This window comes from Taudactylus pleione, unplaced genomic scaffold (assembly GCF_031769625.1).
Source record: "Taudactylus pleione unplaced genomic scaffold, aTauple2 ptg000507l, whole genome shotgun sequence".
Taxonomy (NCBI): Eukaryota; Metazoa; Chordata; class Amphibia; order Anura; family Myobatrachidae; genus Taudactylus; species Taudactylus pleione.
In genome coordinates, this window is record NW_028284909.1 from 2,069,565 (window position 1) to 2,089,539 (window position 19,975).

At 46.5% G+C, this 19,975-nt stretch overlaps 1 protein-coding gene across 1 annotated transcript in view; it reads left to right on the top strand.

The window, feature by feature from the left end:
- LTBP4 (latent transforming growth factor beta binding protein 4) overlaps positions 1-19,975 on the top strand; it is a 209,793-nt gene that overhangs the window by 43,672 nt on the left and 146,146 nt on the right. The window contains exons 2-3 of the mRNA XM_088450149.1: positions 12,197-12,267; positions 12,358-12,757. Coding sequence (XP_088306275.1) covers positions 12,197-12,267; positions 12,358-12,757 — 471 coding nt within the window. The remainder of the gene's footprint in view (positions 1-12,196; positions 12,268-12,357; positions 12,758-19,975) is intronic.

Genomic DNA, 19,975 nt, shown 5'->3' on the forward strand with positions numbered 1-19,975 from the left:
TTGATGGTGGAATGACCCCATGGACTGTCCATTTTACCACATTAGTTTGTTTTGAGGAGGCTTCAGGTCTCTGGGCTGTATCTCTGTCTATCAGTGTATTGTGGAACATGTGTCCTGCTGACTCCTGGACCTCCATCTGTATGAGGCCGACTTAGCAAGACTAATGTTTATCAATCCAGTATTCTGATTAGGGTCTAGGAATTTAAAGCCCTTTGTGTCCTAAAGTGACCGCTATGCAATTACGCGCTGTATTCTGTGTTAGTGGACCATGTACTATTAGTACATAGTGAGCCTGATCCAGATGAGGATGGTGTTGCACAGTACAATACCGTCCAACTAAAATGGAAATGCCTGTAGGAAATAAACACCACCTGGATGCATCTGAGATGCAAGTTCAGTGTCCTTAGACGCTGCCGCAGATCACTATCACGGATCACCATTTTACTCAACCTGGCCGGCTCCTGGCTGCGTGCGAGGCCAGGAAATTGGGGGTTCTATGACGCACACCCTGGGCTCGGCACTCTCAGGGAACAGGGGAGATGTGTCCCCGTTTCCTGGAACGCGTTTTCAGGGCGTTTTTACGTCAGTGTCTATGATCCTGTACGCAGAGAACATGGATACATCGTCGCAGGTATGGTGGCAATGCTGCACAACCATATACTCACTCTAGGGGGTATATTTACTAAAGGTTGATTTTGATCAATCTAAATTTATGTTGTGTTTCTGGGGCTTAAGGTGGCCATACACGGCACGATATAGGTGCTATATCGTGCCGTGTATGGGCACGATATCGTACCTGATATCGTGCTGCGCGCTCCTGCGGGGTCATCCATCGCATCCCCAGGGTTTCCTGCAAAACCATCTGACCTGGGATGCAATGTCCGATCCCATTCAAATGGTGGAGGGGGGAGCCGGCATATCGTGCGGTCTTCGGGGACCGCACGAATGCCGGCAGTGACAGCACGATCCGTCTGCTGATGGATCGGCAGTCGCACTACACGGTGCATCGCACTGTGTATGGCCAGCATTAATCACACATTTACTAATACAAAAAAAAATAAAAAATTGTCTGTTCGTGATTTAGCCCCAGAAACACATCGATGTAGATTGATTCTAAATGATTTGAATACATTTTAAATCAATCAGAATCAATTAAAATCGTCCATTAGTAAATATACCCATTGGAGTTAATATTTGCCAGACCAGCGCCCGGTGCTGTGTATGTGTACGCAGTTGTGGACAGCTATGAAGCCTCCATTGGACGTCTCAGTAGAAGTCCCAGCCGCTGTTGCATTAGTATATATTCGCACATCCACAGCTGCGAAAATCAGCATTAGTGTACAACTCTAATCAGGCTCTATAGCCTTTAATTAAACGTAGCTCCAGCTCTTTTATGCCAATCTATACCCAGGACTGACTCTGGGCCTGATTCAGAGCCGCTCGTAAGCGGCCGCTCGTTCGTTCCGAGCGATGTTTGCCCAACTGCGCATGCGTACGGATCGTAATTCACATGCGCGAGCCAGTCAGTGCGGCCGAAAATCTTTTGTTCGCTAAATAGCGAATGCCTGCTATTTTGAGTGACAGGAGGAGGCGTATGTGGGTGGTAACAGGGGAAGGTGCTTGAAACGGGGAGTGGAGATCCGAACGCAGACGTGCTTAAAGGTCAAAATGGGCGTTTTATGGGTGTGCATAATTAATACAGCAGCGTCATTGACCACGTCACTGGGTTATTTTATAGTCAGAACTGCTCGCAAGATTGTGGTAGGAAAAACCAACCACAAGAATAGCGAGCAGTTCATACGCTGGTCGATGTACTTGATTAATCTAATAAATAGCGGACATGACGTAGGATGCGAGCGGCCAGGGGGCGTAGTTTCCAAAAAAAACGACCGCAAGTTTTGTTCGCTTGTTCAGACATAGAGGTGTGAACAGACCGCAAAGAGCGAACGGTTCATTTGACTAGCCACCCCTTTTTTCAGAACGAATGACCGCAAATAGCGTCCAGCTCTGAATCAGGCCCTCTGTGTGTAATCATATTTGCTTCCCCACCCACAAAAAGTTGAACCCACCTAGTAAAAGAACACAGAAAAGACACACATGCTGTAGAATACACATCTATAAAACATACAATATGTACACATACATTATGGCACATCTATGAAAAGCAAAAATATTCAGGCCCACGCTGCTTGTCGTTTTCACAAGCGCCTTTCAAGATGCACACCCACTTCTGAGTGTTTGGAAACATCTTTGTTAAATATACAGTAGTGTAATATGTGCCTGTATTTGCAATTTTTTGGAACAATACTTGAAACATACTTACCTACATTGCTGGGCAGCTTTTACGGGAGCAGCAGGAGGGGACCTGCTGCTCTCCTCTTCGGGGGGCGGGGCCAGACGATGGATGGCATTAGGCCCCGCCCCTTTACAGAAAACCCCCGTGATTCGCGGGTCCGTGAGGAGGGGGCGGGGCTAAATGACGCGATTTGCCTAATTTAGCCCCGCCCCTTCCCGACGGACCCGATAATTTCAGGTAAAATCTACCCATCCTGCACACTTCACTAGGAAGTGGGCGGGATGCGGGAGATATGCCTATTCTTCCGGGATCGCGGGGGGTTACCCGAAAAATCGGGAGCCTCCCGCGATTCCCGGGAGAGTAGGCATGTATGACTTGAAATATGGTGGAAACATTACACTGTACAACAAATTAATACTTTTAATTAGAGATGAGCGGTTCGGATTCTGTGGAATCCGAACCGCTCCGAACATTGGGGATCCGAGTCCACCCGAACAGGCACCGCCTGACTCGGATCCCCGTTCGGGGGCCGAACGGCGGCCGCCTCATGTCGGATTCTCACTAGAGAATCCGACATCAGGGCTCCTATTGTGTAGGGTAGACCGCTGTGATAGCGCTCTGCCCTACACAGACACAAACACACAGCCGCCAGCGGCAGCTGTGTGTTTGTTACAGCAGCCAATGAGAGTCACACAGACTCTCATTGGCTGCTGCACGGAGGGAGCCGGCTGGAGGTCACACATGAGCTCCGTCTTCCGGCTCCCTCCTCAGCGTGTGACAGCAGAGCGGACGGCGCGGGAGCGGGGATTCAGGTAAGTTTTTTTATTTTATTTTTTTTACTTGTGCAAGGGCCGGGGGCGCTACTGGGGGGGTCTGCTACTGGGGGGGTCTGCTACTGGGGGGGGCTATACTACTGGGGCGGTCTGCTACTGGGGGGGCTATACTACTGGGGGGGGTCTGCTACTGGGGGGGTCTGCTACTGGGGGGGGCCATACTACTGGGGGGGGGCTTACTACTACTGGGGGGGGCCTGCTACTGGGGCAGCCTACTACTGGGGGGGGGCATACTACAGGGGGGCCATACTACAGGGGGGGCTACTACTGGGGCAGCCTACTACTGGGGGGGGCCTGCTACTGGGGCAGCCTACTACTGGGGGGGCCATACTACTGGGGGGGCTGCTAATGGGGGGCATACTACTGGGGGGGCCTGCTAATGGGGAGCATACTACTTGGTGGCATGCTAATGGGGGGCATACTACTGGGGGGGGGCCTGCTAATGGGGGCATACTACTGGGGGGCATTCTACTGGGGGCACTGCATAGGGGACCCTACTACTAAGGGGACTGCATAGGGGCATCACTGCTGGGGGCATTGTGTAAGGGACACCGCTACTGTGTTCATTGTGTAAAAGGGGCACTACTGTGGGCATTGTGTAAAAGGGTCACTACTGTGGGAATTGTGTAAAAGGGGCACTACTGTGTGTCGTAACATAAATAAGAGACACTACTTTATGGTGTAATGTGAATCAGGCCCTATGTGCGGTGTAATGTGAATAAGATTGTGCACTGTGACTCCTTGGGCCGTAGCCCACATGTAAACAAGTACTGTGATTCTGCTGGCCGTACCCCACTGGGTGGGTGCACTACTTTTCATTTCTGCCACTGCTGTGTGGCAATGTGTCATAGATGTGCTTTATACTGTGGTGTCTGTGTCGTTGTGCCGCTGCTTTGTCGCTTAGTAACCAGTCAGCTCACTGCATCCTTTGGCCAATAATGTTGAAAACAATATTATAAGCTGTGATATGGTCTAAATTGACTGGAAATTAATGTTATTGAGGTTAATAATACTCTAGGAAGAAAAAAAAGACCAATTTATGTGATTTTAGCTTTTTTTGTCAATTTTTGTAAAAAAATCCAAATCCAAATCCAAATCCAAAGCCAGTCACCGCAGTTTGGCAAATCCAAATCCAAAGCCAGACGACGAATTAAAACCAAATCCAAATCCGGCAAAAATGGTCCGGCGCACTTCCCTACTTTTAATTTGTTTCCTTTCTAAAAATAGTCATACATTACTAATTTGAGGTCAAGAAAAACTAAAATGATATCAGAATGTTTTTACTAGCTCTATTTTTTGAGCTACACTACTTGCACTATACTGTATATACATTAGTAATATAGTCATAGTGAAAAGCTATTTTAAAATAATCTCATATTTTCTTGATAGAAAATAAATAACAGTTGTTTTAATTCAATCAATCACAAATAAGAACACAAAACGAAACAAACATGCAGCATACGAAACAAACATACAGCATACGAAAGTGCTATCTAATATAGTGGCCTATTCATGGGGGTGCTTTCTCTTTGCTTGTCGCTTGTACTCCTCTTCTGGGGCATCTCTTCTCACTGTCCAACAGTAGTGATTCACCTGCCCAGATATCTTTGTTCCATTGCTGAAATGTCTTGGTGGAATCGCTCACTATGCTTGTCACTCAGTGCACCACAGTTATCTTGTGTGGGTAATCCCGTGAATCGCATATATTTGAATAGGGGAGGGGACAAATAACTGATTCATTTAATTAGGTCATTAGGCCCCGCCCCCTCTGCGCGGAACGCAGATTGCTGGTAAGATTCTCTCCATTCTGCCCACTTCACTAGGAATACCCCTACATCGTCAGAAATGGGCTATATCTCGGAACTCAGAGCTAACTGAGAGATTTAAATGTCATATTCATTCTTTGCATGCTGAAATCAATTAGAAGTAACTATTTTTACATCAGAAACATTTTCATTGTTGTGCAGTGTTACTAAACTAATTAGAAAAACGTCATAGACGATAAACCACTTTTGGACCATCCACTTACATTTTATGTCATATTCTTAGGGGTAAATTTACTAAGATCCGTGTTTGTCCCGATTTGCATTTCGGGTGATAATATCACTTTTTTTTGCAAATCGGGTGACTTCTTCATTTTTTTTCAGGTTGAACTTGAAATCGTGTGGTTTAATGCCGCAAATTTGTCCGTTTTGAACAATAGAAATGATATCACCATCTGCTCTAATCAGAAGTACTTTTCACTTTTTAATAAAAATCGTGAATTTACCATTATTCGTTTTGCTAAAGTCGCCCGTTTTACACTCAAATTGGGGACTCAATAGAAGTTTTAAATGCACCACCTCCTGAGCTGCGAGTTGCCATCGAACATACACAAATCAGTGTGATTTGTGGATGTTTCTGAATGGCAAGTGTGTTCTAAGGGTTCATTTAAAAAGAAAATGATGTGAGGTCCCCCCCAAAAGGCTAACCAGCCCCGGACTTGCCAGTCTGTCCTGGTACCTAAAATTACGGGGAACAAAACGAGTAGGGTTCCACCGTAAATTAGGTACCAGCACCAGGCTGCAGGGCCAGTCCTGGTTTTAATTATAGGGGGAAAAAAAATTGCGTAGGGGTCCCCCTATAATTAAAACCAGCATGAGACCATATATAGTGGGGGGCTGATGCCACAGCCAGGGGTGCCCTTTCATTGGGACCCCCAGCCACAGCATCAGTACTGACCGCTAGTCAGCCCAGGCCAGGGATCCCTGGGGAGTTGGGGACCCCCCAATAAAGGGGTTCCCCTCACCAGGGCACCCCTGGCCTAGGCTGATAGCCCGGGGCTATCCCCGCCACCCTAGGGCGGGGGATGGCGGGTTGATAGTGTATGTAGTGTGTAAAAAATAGAAATATTAACATTATCTTTACATTGAAACTACAGGTCCCAGCAAGCCTCCCCTGCATGCTGGTACTTGGAGAACCACAAGTACCAGCATGCGGGGCATTAAGGGCCCGCTGGTACCTATAGTTCATCTGTAAAGAAATGTGTAAAAAACACAAAACACATACCGTGAAAGTACAGTTTTATTACATTCATACACAGACACATACTCACCTACATTACCAGGAATGGTCCTGGTAATGTAGGTGTGTGTGTATGTGTACTTGATAAAACTGTACTTTCACGGTGTGTGTTTTGTGTTATTTGTGAGGGAGGCTTGCTGGGACCTGCAGTTTGACTGCAAAGACAATGTTGTTAATTCTATTTTTTACACACCACATACAATATCAACCCACCAGCCACTGCCCAGGGGTGGCGGGGATAGTCCCGGGCTATCAGCCTAGGCCAGGGGTGCCCAGAAGAGGGGGACCCCTTTATTGGGGGTCCCCAACTCCCTAGGGATCTCTGGCCTGGGCTGACTAGCAGGACTGATGCTGCAGCTGAGGGGGCCCGGTGAAAGGGCTCCCCTGGCTGTGGCATCAGCCCCCCGTTAGAAAGGGTCAGGTGCTGGTTTTAATTATAGAGGTACCCCTAACCAATTTTTCCCCCCCTATAATTGAAACCAGGACTGGCCCTGCAGCCTGGTGCTGGTACCTAAATTATGATGGAACCCTACTCATTTTGTTCCCCGTAATTTTAGGTACCAGGACAGACTGGCATGTCCGGGGCTAGTTAGCCTTTTGGGGGGTACCTCACGTCATTTTTTAAACAAAAAATTAACCATAAAAAAATAAAACTGTCTGCGCATATTTCACTGATTTGTGCACCTGCTTGTTCAGGAGAGAAATTCGGGCGGTTAAATTGGGACTTCAAAACAGAGAGGATCGACCAAATACACCATCAATCAAAACGATCCTGTCAAAACCGGGAGCTTGGTAAATTCCTAATTTTTTAAATGAAAAAAACGTTCGCTTTTGATCGATCCTGTCCGAGTTGAAAAAAGGCGACAAATCGGGACCAAATCGAATCTTAGTAAATTTACACCTTAATGTCATCCAATTACATTTTAGATTTGTTTGTGTTGCTTTACTAGTTTAGCTTAATTTATGGTTTAAGTGAATCATAAGAGAGATAGGAATTGCATCCGTATTACGTGTGATTCAGAATCAGGCCCAAAATGACAATTAGATGCACAGTCATAGGTGTGCGCTTGGTATGTGCAGGTTGTGCGGCCACACACCCCATAGGCAGCCAGAACCAGTACTGAACAATGGGCCTGATTCAGCAAGGATCGCTATTCTGCTAATATGCACGCAACGCAGTTGCTAATATCAGCAGTGATATGCAAATGTGTGCATTCGCGTTGCGATCGTAGCCTAACATAAGGATGCCGACTTCCCCTTACTCACATCAGCTTACTTTAGCAACATAGCGAAATAATCGGTAACATTGAGTAACATCGGACCCATATGCACTGTTAAGGCAGGTCAGACCTCACTCAGGAATTGCTTACTGCAGCGCACGCTATGAGGCTCTGGCTGCATATGGTATCACAGTGGATAATTTATGCATGCCCATGCAACGGCGTTGAAATGTACAGGCACGCATAAGTTCGCCCGACCCCCCCCCCCCTCCCCGTCACCACCCACAAATGGCACTTCCTGTCAATCACTCTGCTATGGGTCTGCGTAGCTGCTGTGATCACAGTCCCAATAGCAGTGGCCAGTTCGCGCACGCGCACTGCGATGCATAGGCATGCGCAGTATGCAACAATCGGCCGATTGCATGCGTATTAGCAACTTGCAATCCTTGCTGAATCAGGCCTAATGTAACCACAGCTGGGTACACACCCAAGTGACCCAGCAACCGGCCGGACTTCCCACCAACTGGGAGGCCAATTTGGTAAGCTATACACACCTACAAATCAGCCGCTCAATATGCCTGGCCAGACATCACAACTGGATGGGTATTTAAATTTGCCTGCCCAGTTGTGATGTCAATGTAGGCGGTCCCTGCAGCCAGTGGGCCTAATTCAGACCCGCTCGCGAGCGCTGGGTCGATGTTAGCCCAGTGTGCATGCGCAAGACCCGTATAGTTATGGGCAAGCCATCGCTATGGGTCTCGCTACAAAGGGGGCGTGCTGTCGATGGTGAGTGACAGCACGCCCCCTTTGGTGGGCGTGGCTGGCCAGACGGAGGCATTCCCATGGAAACGCCTACCGTCTGGGGCCAGCCCCACTGACATCACAAGTGATGTCAGTGGGAGTGCTTTCGGCTCTGATAGAACCAAAAGCACTCCAGGGCTTGCGGCAACGAGACCCTACCACAAGGGTCTCGTTGCAAGCCTGATGGTCGCAATGGTCTTGATCATCGTGACCATCTTTTTGGCCGCTCGCTATAGCTGTGGGTGGTCACCCATAGCTATGCGAGCGGCCAGGAGGCCGCTCTAAAATTCCGAGGGACGGCCCTGATTCAGAGTGAGCGCTCTGTCAGAGCATCCGGCTCTGAATCAGGGCCAGTGTAGGGGCGGTCGGGTGTTTGGCAGAAGTTCAGATATATTTGCAAAACATATCGACTGTGGCTAATCTGCAGGGCAGACCTGATATGTCTGTGAACGATGTCCATCACAGACATATTGGGCCAAATGTAATAGGTAGTCAGTTTTAGTAACAGTACAAACTCGCATTTTCTCGCACTTTTAAAAAGTGCGAGTTTGTACTGAAACTCGCAAATTCAATAGCCTGCAAACTTTTCAGCTCGAGGCTACTGCATTTGCGAGTGCAGGCGAGTTTAGGACTATGTAAACTGACACCTTTTAATGCGAGTAGCATTAAAAGGTGCGAGTTTTAGAGAAGCCATCACAGATCAGTGAGATCCGTGATGGCTTCTGTGTGTGTTAAAAAAAAAAAAACGTGTACCCCCTCCCCAAAAGCATAACCAGCCCCGGGCTTTATAAAGCCTGTTCTGGTTCTAAAAATACAGGGGCCAAAATGCGTAGGGGGCCCCTGTATATTAAGAACCAGCACAGGGCTTTGTTGAGCTGGTCCTGGTTCTGGAAAATCAGGGGACAAAACGAGTAGGGGTCCCCTGAAAATTCCCGAACCAGCACCGAACTCTTTCTAGCAGGGGGATAATGCCAAAGCTAGGGAAAACCTTTCACCGGTTTCCCCGGCCAAAGCATTATCCCTGACTGCTAGTCAGTCCAGGCCGGGGATCCCTGGGGAGTTGGGTACCCCCCCAATAAAGGGTTACTCCTCTCCAGGGCACCCCAGGCCTAGACTGATAGCCCGGGGCTATCCCCGGCACCCTAGGGCGGTGGGTGCCGGGTTGATAGTGTAAAGTGAAAGTGTAAAATTAAATTTACCATATTGTCTTTATTTGTAGAACCACAAGTACCAGCAAGCCTCCCCTGCATGCTGGTATTTGGTTAACCAGAAATACCAGCATGCGGGGCATTACGGGCCCGCTGGCACTTGTAGTTCCACAACTAAAGAAATACGTAAATAAACAAACTTACACCGTGAAAGTATAATTTTAATAAAACATTCATGCACACTCACACTCACACATACTCACCTATTATCCGAAGTAATCCATAGGGGTGTACCTGAAAAAAAAATACATACTCACCTCTCCTATGCGTAGATCACGTCCTCTTCTCCAAGTAGGCAATCCAGGGGTTAAAATAAAAAAACGAAAAAAAACCTAACCATACGGACTGAGCAAAGGTATAGACTTTGCTCAGTCTATATACCCCGGGCTATCAGTCTAGGCCTGGGGTGCCCCTTTATTGGGGGGGGGGGTACCCAACTCCCCAGGGATCCCCGGCCTGGACTGACTAGCAGTCAGGGATAATGCTTTGGCCGGGGAAACCTGTGAAAGGTTTTCCCTGACTGTGGCATTATTCCCCTGCTAGAAAGAGTGCGGTGCTGGTTTGGGAATTTTCAGGGGACCCCTACTCGTTTTGTCCCCTGATTTTCCAGAACCAGGACCAGCTCAACAAAGCCCTGTGCTGGTTCTTAATATACAGGGGCCCCCTACGCATTTTGGCCCCTGTATTTTTAGAACCAGAACAGGCTTTATAAAGCCCAGGGCTGGTTATGCTTTTGGGGAGGGGGTGCACGTCATTTTTTTTTAATTTTATAACATTTAACATAAGTACACACAGAAACATGTACATATCTCATGGATATGTGCATGTTTCTGTGTTAATCTGACCTGCTCAGGATGTACTCGCTAGCCTGAAGCAGGTCTATTATTTGGGAACTTTTGGTAATCTTTTTTTTGCGAGTCTGAAACAGACACTCTATTACATTGGGCGAGTTGATTGTTTTCAATGTGAAAACATCTGGATGCGAGTTTGAGAATGGAGAGTTTTAGTAACTCTGAAAAATGTGAGTTTTAATGAACAGACACCCTATTACATTGGAGAGTTGTGAAAAATTGCGAGTTTAGCATCAAACTCGCAATTTACCAAAACAGACACCCTATTACATTTGGCCCATTGTCTGTATATACCCGCAGATGCACTATGCGATATGTTGTTCGTGTGTTGTATGTACGACATTTTGCATAATACCCAGCATAAGCGCCAGGATTGGCTATCCTGGCACTGTACCTGGGGGCGACGCTGCAGAGTAGTGACGAATAACAGCTATTACAAGAGCACTGGAGCGGGGATGAGATCAGGGGAGTGTACTTTTTCTGGGGAGGCAACGGGGCATGAGAGGTCTATGCCGAAGGGAGGGGGATTTGCCTTAAGTAGATGGGTCCTGGGGGGATTTTATCGCACAAACCTTGAGTCTGTGCATGCCGATGTGCACAGCATAGACTACATGACAGCTCATATAATGCATTGCATGCAGCGGAACTGAGAAACCACATAAAAAGCACACGCTACACACTGTTGTGAAAACCACACTCCTGACATCCTATTTTTGGATAGGAGATAGGACATGCAATAATAGTATTACATTCACCCATTCACAGCACTGGGTATATGTGAAAACTATGATTTGTTGTACTAGGCAGGTGACGCCATTGAGTATTATGGAGGATATTGCAGTATGCTTCCCACGATCTCTCTCCTCTGTCAGACAGCAGACGCTTCAACCATGAAACTTTTTTTTTTTAAGTAACTAAACTTTATTGTTCCCACACAGGAAGCTAGAAAATCATTGGCTTTCCAGATGCAGGGACCTATTTATTATATTAACCCCAAAAATGAAGTTAATGCCGCATTTTTGGTCATCATTTTTGGTAACGCAGCATATATCTCCTTCACTCCTCCTTTTAAGGATCACAAAAACAGATCCATAGCTTTCTATGGAGACTGTGTAAAATCCCGATTTACCAAGCTCTGAAAAGCTTCGCTATTTTGGATCTTTGCCCATTAGCTATGTTTTCCGCATTTCTGTCGGAGAGGGATCTCTTGTATCTCTATGGTGGTAATTACCTATCGGAGCCAGTCCCTGCACTGATAAGTTAATAAATAGGCCCAATATATAATTTCTTATTGCCATGATATGCTGCAATAAGAAATTGTAATTATCAGGGCTAAAATGCGCTCCTTATAATAACTAGGCCCCTCAAATCTCATGGAATAGCCTGTAGACAAAACAACTGAGTCTGTGCCCCCTTTCAAAACTACAATGTAGTCTGCTTTTGATGCCACCTAATTTGCAATCAGACCACACCCCCTTTCTGACAGACATTCCCATGTATCTTCTAAAAATGGAGAGAGCTGGGAGTTAGGGCCAGCAGCAATCTATACCACTACACACCAGTTTATAATATTTCGCCTTATCTGTTCATATGTTGACACTTTAAAAAAAAGAAAAAACACAGACAAAGTAAAGCACTTAGGGGTCTATTTACTAAGCAGTGTTAGGAGACAGAGTTAAAAGTGATATGAAAGTGATAAGGTGCCAGCCAATCAGCTCCCAACTGTCATTTTTAAAACACAGCCTGTGAGATGCCAGTTGGGAGCTGATTGGCTGGCACCTTATTACTTTCTTATCACTTTTCACTCTGTCTCCTAACACTGCTTAGTAAATAGACCCCTTATACTTATTATGTTTGTTGTTCCAGCTTCAATTATGTGAATTGTGATCCAATGCTAAATCTATTTCTTTTTGGACTTTTTAAGACCCAACCGCTGCGGAGACAAGTGTTGTCCGGGATGGAGCACTGCACCTAAAACTGGAGCATGCACAAGAGGTAAGAGATAACTGTATGTATGTGTCTGATCACAAAGTGTGACGTTTATATCCCCTTTATTAAGGTCTGTCTTTTCCTCTACTTTTGCAGCTGTATGTACCCCAAAATGTAAAAACAGGGGCGTGTGTAAGACACCACAGAAGTGCCTGTGCAAGATCGGTTTTGATGGGTCATACTGTGAGAGACGAAGTTCATCATTTATTACAAGCTCCTCACCCCCGGAGAGCGTCCCTAGACTTACTGCTCCATCTGTTATAAACATGGTTGAGTCCATAGCTGTGAAGAAGACCGATGCCAACAATCTCACCTTTGTTACACTGCCTCCACTCCATCTCCGTTTTCCCCCATCCACCACCCTAATGGCAACTACAATTGCCAAGGAACCCGCCCCCAAAGCTGTGGCCGCCAACACTGGCCTGAAATCCAGAGATGACCAGATACTCAGCTACCCAGCTAGGAATAGCACATCGTTGAGCTGGCAGCCCCTCACGTAAGTGTCTTTATTTTCCCTCTTACACACAAGTGCAGGGTTGCCTGCTGGGGCCTATATACTGTGCTGTGCTATGAAAGTGATGTAAGGGTAGAGCACAATTGCTGATTATGTGCAGCAGCTTCAGTACTGTACAATGTGACAATGCTAAGCAATATTTTAAATGGAAATAAATATGTAATATTGTCCTGCCATGCCCTTTTGTCTGATGTATCCAATACTGCCTGTGTTTATGTTTGGGCAATTATATTCATAGTACCTACAAAGGTTTATTGGTCCATATAAGATGTACGGAAATGTGCATTGTGGCTGCTTTCAATTTATAGTGGGCAGTTCAGTCACTCACCGAGAGATGTTATGCCATTATGCGTCCTACACAGAATTGACCGTAAATGCGCCCGCTCGGCTACAGAGCATATACAGCGCTATAAAAACTGCAAAATCCATCGCAATACTGGCTTACGTGCAACTCAGCATGGGCCCTGGTGAATAAGTGACACAACCTGTAGGGCCTGATTCCTAAGTGCAGGATATGTCAGTGACGCACACAAGCGGCCAACGTTTTCAGTCTGCGCCCAAGACTCACTGCTCATGCATCCCGATGGTTACCGCCAAAAAGCCGCAGAACGAATTTGGGCTTAGAAAAAGGCAATTTTAGTGGGCGTTTCTGAGTGGTAACAAGGGAGTGGCTAACTAATTGTGGACGGGTCGCAATTAGCGACTGTGACTTTTGCCGCAGTTGCACTGACACCGGCAGCCATGTTCAGGGTCAGATTCAGCATCTCCCTAGGGCTGTTGCACTCTCCCATAGTGTGACCGATGGGGCATCGTAATACGCACAGCTGAGGATTAGCGCCCCAGCCAGTGGGCATCTGTACGAATCCCCTCAGCTGTGGCATTAGCATAAAGACAAAAAGACTGCAATATCGTGCATCCCCTGTATCAGGCTCATAATGGTAATGCTTATTTCACTGATTATAGTAAGTGATACAGCAGCCAATGATCTGTGTGTCAGATTTAATAACTTCAGCCAGATGTTCCTCACAGTTGCTGATCTGTCTCTTGCAGTGCTGTGGAAGCAATTTGGCCACTATTCCTCTTTGAAGGTGATGCCAGAACATCTCAATGAGGTTTAGGTCTGGACTTTGACTAGGCCATTCCAAACTGTAAATTCCTTGATGTTCACGCATTGAAATGTAGACTTGCGTGTGTTACGGTCATTATCTTGCTGCGTGTCCTAAAAAAGCGGGCAGAAAAAATGACATTCTTTTGTAGAGTCTTCTGATACAGAGTAGAATCCATCGTTCCTGTTGCAGTAAAGAATCAGGAAAAATGCTCAGACCTTAACATTGGTTTGTTCTTTACTGGATTGCAATGTTGGCTTTTTCCAGATGAGGCCACTGTTGGCCGAAAAGTTCCAGTTTTCAGGTCATTTTTCTGTACAACATTGTTCCAGTTCTCCTGAGGAGCATCCAGTTGCATTTGGGAAGCTTGAAGTGAGCACTCATGATCCTGTTAGTCAATGATGGTTTCTGCTATTCTACTCGCGATGATATAGTTTTTCTGGATAATGACTATCTGATGGAGGGCATTGGGCTTAGCTCAGGTTACCAAACTTTCACCATTTGGTTTCTGACCATGTTTCACTTGAGCTACAGATGCTTAGAAATTTCATTGCAACCGTTTCCAGACTAATATACAGCAAAAGATATAGGGCCTGATTCATTTCAGAGATGGACGGAATTACAGAGCCGCACACAAGCATCTGTGTCATTCCGTCCATCTCAAATGCAAATGCAGCGGGTGGTGTCTGACACCTGCTGTATCTGCGATCCCAGCGCTGTGACCGAGGTCACAGTATGGTTTCTCCTTTGGCTGGCACCTGGACAGCTGCGAGGCCAGGAATTCTGCATCCACCCAGAAAACAGGGACAACATGCCATAGTTTCCAGGAATGGTGGGCAACCACACCCCCGTTCTGCCCCCCAAACGGCACATGTCAATCATGCTGCGGCTCGAGGTGGTCTGCAAGCGAGATCGCAGGATCGGTTCCGCACATGCTCAGTCCCCAAACTATCGGAGTTGTACACTAACCATCGAGTTAGCGTACATCTCTGAATCAGGTCCATGTTACAGAGGTTAATAAGCTGCTCTACGTATACTAACCACTATAATAACAAACTTCTATATGGAATACCTGTCAACTTTAAATTCTTCAACTCTGGGAGTGTTTCCAGAGGGGGGGGGGGGTTGCAGCAGATCACTGTGAGCAGCGGGCGTGCTTTCAGGAGGACACACCTCATGATATAAGGTAGCCAAGCCAAGATGGTGTCCCCTCCATATTAACCATTTTACTTTGAAGTGGGTGGAATGCTGTGATCTAACCTTGTGGGAGTCCATTGGATGTTCTTCTGGGAGTACCAGATGTTCTGAGAGAGTAGGCAAGTATGCTATATGGCAACTAGTGTCGTAATACTCCAGGTCTGACCTAATGTAGAGCAAACACTAGTTTTTCTGTCACAATTACTAAAAGTTTCAGAGACTGAAACTCTGTTCCAGAGAGGAGCTCATCATATATAGGTGTTGAGAGAATTAGTCAAGGTATAACTATTTGACACTTTAAGTTTATAAATGTTTGTAACTATAACAACTACATATGTGTCTTTATGTGTGCGATGTAGCAACAGTGACAGTGATATACCAGCAAACTTGACTTTAAAGAGCTGTAGGGTATATTGCTGTAATTGGTCCAGTATTTGCCAAAATAGTACAATGCTTCTGGATCTTAATCCTCCTGGATCTCTCTGCAGCAGTTCATGGATCATGGAATTCTAATTGAGTGCTTAAAAAATCTGTGTACTGGATGGCACAGTCCTGAGCTGGTTCAAATATTTTCTCAATTCCAGGTGTGAGAGTGTGTTTGGGAACATCAGCATGTAGTGTTCCAAGGGTTCCATGATTATATTCAAAGCTTATATAGGGAGTGGGCCTCAGACTGCACACCTTGAACATATATATATATAATTGGAGGTGCTACCTGTGGAGACAATTGATATATGCACAAAAAAAGAAGTACAGGTGCTCAACTCCAAATTAACTGATTATATATAAATAAATACATTTTTGCAATGAATAGAGGTTTTTGGGATAATCTTGGCCAAGGTTATGGGCCTACCCACCGCATCCGGGTAACCTCTGTCGGGTTGGTCCCTAACATACTAAGATTCAGATCCAGAGCGCAGGACACCCCCAAACTGGCCCAGCCAAGCCGCCCCAGGGCACCACCATAGTAAGAAAAGTGCAGTGTAAAAGAGATAGTTCAGAGCAGCCAGGCTGCATATAAAGAATGAAAATAAAAAGTGAGGTCCATGTATAATAAACAAACAGTGAAGGATTAAAATGTGTTATAAAGGAAAAATGTGTTATAATGCGGTGCCCAGAAGCAGATTAACCAAAACAATCCAGGGGGACCCACGCCCCAAAAATGAACCAAAGCTGCACTACACAGTCTAAATATTTGCAGGACTTACCTATATTGTGCCTCTGACTGGTGTGCATATTACAATGCAAGACTCCATGCTCTAACCAATGTAATAAGGGTGCTAGCCTGAGTGGAAAGTGTCTCAGGCTTTCCAGGTGTGCAAAGCTGGGCCAGTTTGGGGGTGTCCTGCGCTCTGGATCTGAATCTTAGTATGTTAGGGACCTACCCGTGAGAGGTTACCCGGATGCGGTAGGTAGGCCCATAACCTTGGCCAAGATTATCCCAAAAACCTCTATTCATTGCAAAAATGTATTTATTTATATATAATCAGTTAATTTGGAGTTGAGCACCTGTACTTCTTCTTCTTTTTTTGTGCTTATATTCAAAGCTGTTTGCAATATACATGCTACCAGCAGGTGAAATAATCAGACGTCATGTCCTTTACCATATTCCCAACATTTGGAAGGTGGAAGAGGAAAGCTCTGCCTGTAGGGCATGGCGCTGTTGGGTGAGGGCATCGCTTCCTGGTGTCTGTGTGGCATGTACCCATTTGTCTTCACTCTGGGGGACACTGGGCAACCTCCAGGCTCTCTCTAGTGTTTAGATGCTATGCATAGCAGCATGTGAGAGGAAGGCCTCCAACATTTTCTCCCCCCCCCATGGGACACTGGGGCCCATGGGTGGGACAGTGCCTGAAAAGCGTGATTGTCCCTCCCAAATCGGGATGGTTGGGAGGTCTGCCTTGACTATCATGGCTTTAGAGATGGTACTCAACTATACTTTTGCTTATACGCATGCAATCGGATGATTGTTGCGTACTGCGCATATGCATACGCAATCTACGGTAGCTGTTGCGATCGGGACTGTGATCGAAGAGGCTACGCAGACCCATGGCAGAGTGATTGACAAGAAGTGTCATTTGTGGGTGGTGACGGGGGGAGGATCGAGCAAACACAGGTATGCCAATGCGTTGGGACAGCATTGGAGTGTCACAATTGGTGTCTGCGAGTTACCTGTCTCAGGTGGTGATCGGATTTCAACGGAGGCCGGCATGACTGGAACTACAGACGATGTAGATGAATAGCTTTATTATTATAAGAAGTGTGTAGCAGTGAGAACTGCCTTTGGTGATGAGTGAATGGAACTGGAAACTTGAGACGTTGGAATGTGACCAGAAGGCACTTGGAGGGACCGGACTGGGACCGGCATGTAGGCTGACTGAGCTGGTCGGGTTACTAGTAGATGGGCTTGCAGACGGATGGTAGCGTGGAAGCTACTTGTTGTGGCTTGGGAAGCCGTGGGTAGACGTTGGTAGCTGGGTGGCTTCATGGAGCGGCTGGATAGCCGTGGGTAAACGCTGGTATCTGGGTAGCTACGTGGAGCGGCAGGATCGCTGTGGGTGGACGCTGGTAGCTGGGTAACTACGTGGAGAACTGATGAGCTTGGAACTTGACTCTAGACTGGAACAACGTGGACTGAACTTATGAGCTTGGAACTTGACTCTGGACTGGAACAATGTGGATTGAACTGGAATAACGTGACAATGGCTGAAGGGAAATCAGGTAATGCTGAGACGAGGGTTAAACAGGGTGATCCGGAAATGCTGTGACAAGGTTGGAACTCAGGTGCAGGCTGGATAGGATAATTGGGAATAACAGGTTACAGGAAGGAATGGGTAGGTTTGGGAATTTTGGGTTCAGGGAGGGAGTAGGTAGGTAAAAGGAGCATGAGTTGATCCACAGCAGTAAGCAAGGCAGGGTGACACGATGCAGGTTACAGAGTGCCAGGGACCAACCAGGAGTAGGACTAGCAGCAGAGCACAGGCCAGGTATTGCTGTAACAGGACGTCTGGATGCCAGGTATTACTGTAGCAGGTTTTCGGGATGCACCAGGGGTTGCTGTCAGCAGGCTTACTGGATTGCCAGGTTTGGCTGTAACAGGTTTTCTGGAAGCACCGGGGGTTGCTGCCAGCAGATTTACTGGATTGCCAGGTACAGCTGAAACAGGTTTTCTGAATAGCGCCAGGGATTGCTGTAGCAGGTTTCAGGGAAATACTTGAATGCAGAAACAGCATGAACCATACACCACGGGAAGACGAGATGTTCAGGCCCAGAATGCTATCAGGAGAGGATATATATACCATGGGTCTGGCAGCAATTGGTGGATACGGACAGGTGGTCTGGTAGTAGCATTCTGAGTGGTGGAAGGCACAACATGCAGAGGGAGTATTCATCTCTGCAGCTCTGAGAATCAGAACCACATCTGTGATTCCAATCAGGGCTAGCAGTGCTCACAGACAGAGGAGAGACCAGGTACAATAATCAGAGCAAATCCTCCAGGCAAATGACACACACAGCTCCATGGGGAAGCTGACAGGGGTAAGTCTCAAGGCAAAAAGGTGACAACTAGACAGGGTCGTGACATGGAGGGGCGTGCATAAGTTAGCCACTGCGATACCATACGCAGCCTGAGGCCTCATAGCGTGCGCAGAAGTTATCAATTCCTGAGTGAGGTCTGACCTGCCTTAACTGTGCGTATGGGTCTGATGTTACTCGATGCTACCGATTATTTCGCTATGTTACCCAAGTATACGGATGCAGAATACCGATCCTTGCTGAATCAGGCCCCTAGTCCTTTGCTCCAGGTACTAAGTACTGAATACCAAACTTTACGGATGTCTAGCTGTGCACGAGTAGTGGATGAGTGTTTGAACCCTGATAATATAGGGTTTCTTAAGATATGAGCCCACTGTGAAAGAAAAAAACAGCATTTGGACTAACCAACTTGACTTAATGCTTGGGGGTGCAGAGGTGTAACACACAGACCATGTGCAGGATCTTGGTGTTGTCATGGATAATTAAACTTAAGCTTTCAGCCATTATCACATTTTTTTCAACTGAGGAACATAGCCAGAATCACTTTATTTTAGGGATGTGCAGGCTCGGATAGGTTCGAGTTTGCACGTTGAGTTCAGATTTTTCCCTCCAAAAAAACGGAACTCAGAAAGAGGCAAAACGTCATCTTGCATGGACGAACATCATCATTCCTGGACAAAGTAGATCCCTACTTTATTTCCTTAAAAGATCTTCCTACACTCATGCATTTTATCATCATGCTTGGGTAATGCAATTTCCTCCCAGGAAAAAAAAATGCAAATCTACTTCAAGATGAGCTTATTGACATTCAAAGCCCTACGTAACCAGGGTGATCTAGGTACCTTAAGCAGCTTCTGATCCCTTAGACTCCTACTCGCTTACTGCAAACTGCGAATGAAGGACTATTAGAAGTGCACAGAATCTCCCCTACATCAATTGGTGCTCAAGTTTTCAGCCATACAGCTCAGGGCCGTAACTAGGGTGGTGCGACCAGTGCCATGGCACAGGGCACCGCAGGGCAGGAGGCGCTCTTTGGGCCTGTCAATTTTTTGTTTATTATCATTCTAACTTGTAGCCTCCTCTTCTTTTATACCCAGTATCTCCTGGCCTCCCCTATCTCTTCCCTGGCCCTTCCCCATGCGCCACATGGCCCTTTTTCGGGTATGCGTCTTATGTGCCTATTTGGAAAATATGAGGGGGAGGCGCCAATGTTCTTTCTGGCACAGGACACCAAAAAGTCTAGTTATGGCTCTGATCCAGCTTCTAGTATCTGGAAATCATTGTCTCATACAGATCAAGAGGCCCCACTAAAGAAACCTTCAAAGACAGACTCAGACTTTCCTCACGCTATTGCCCCTTTATT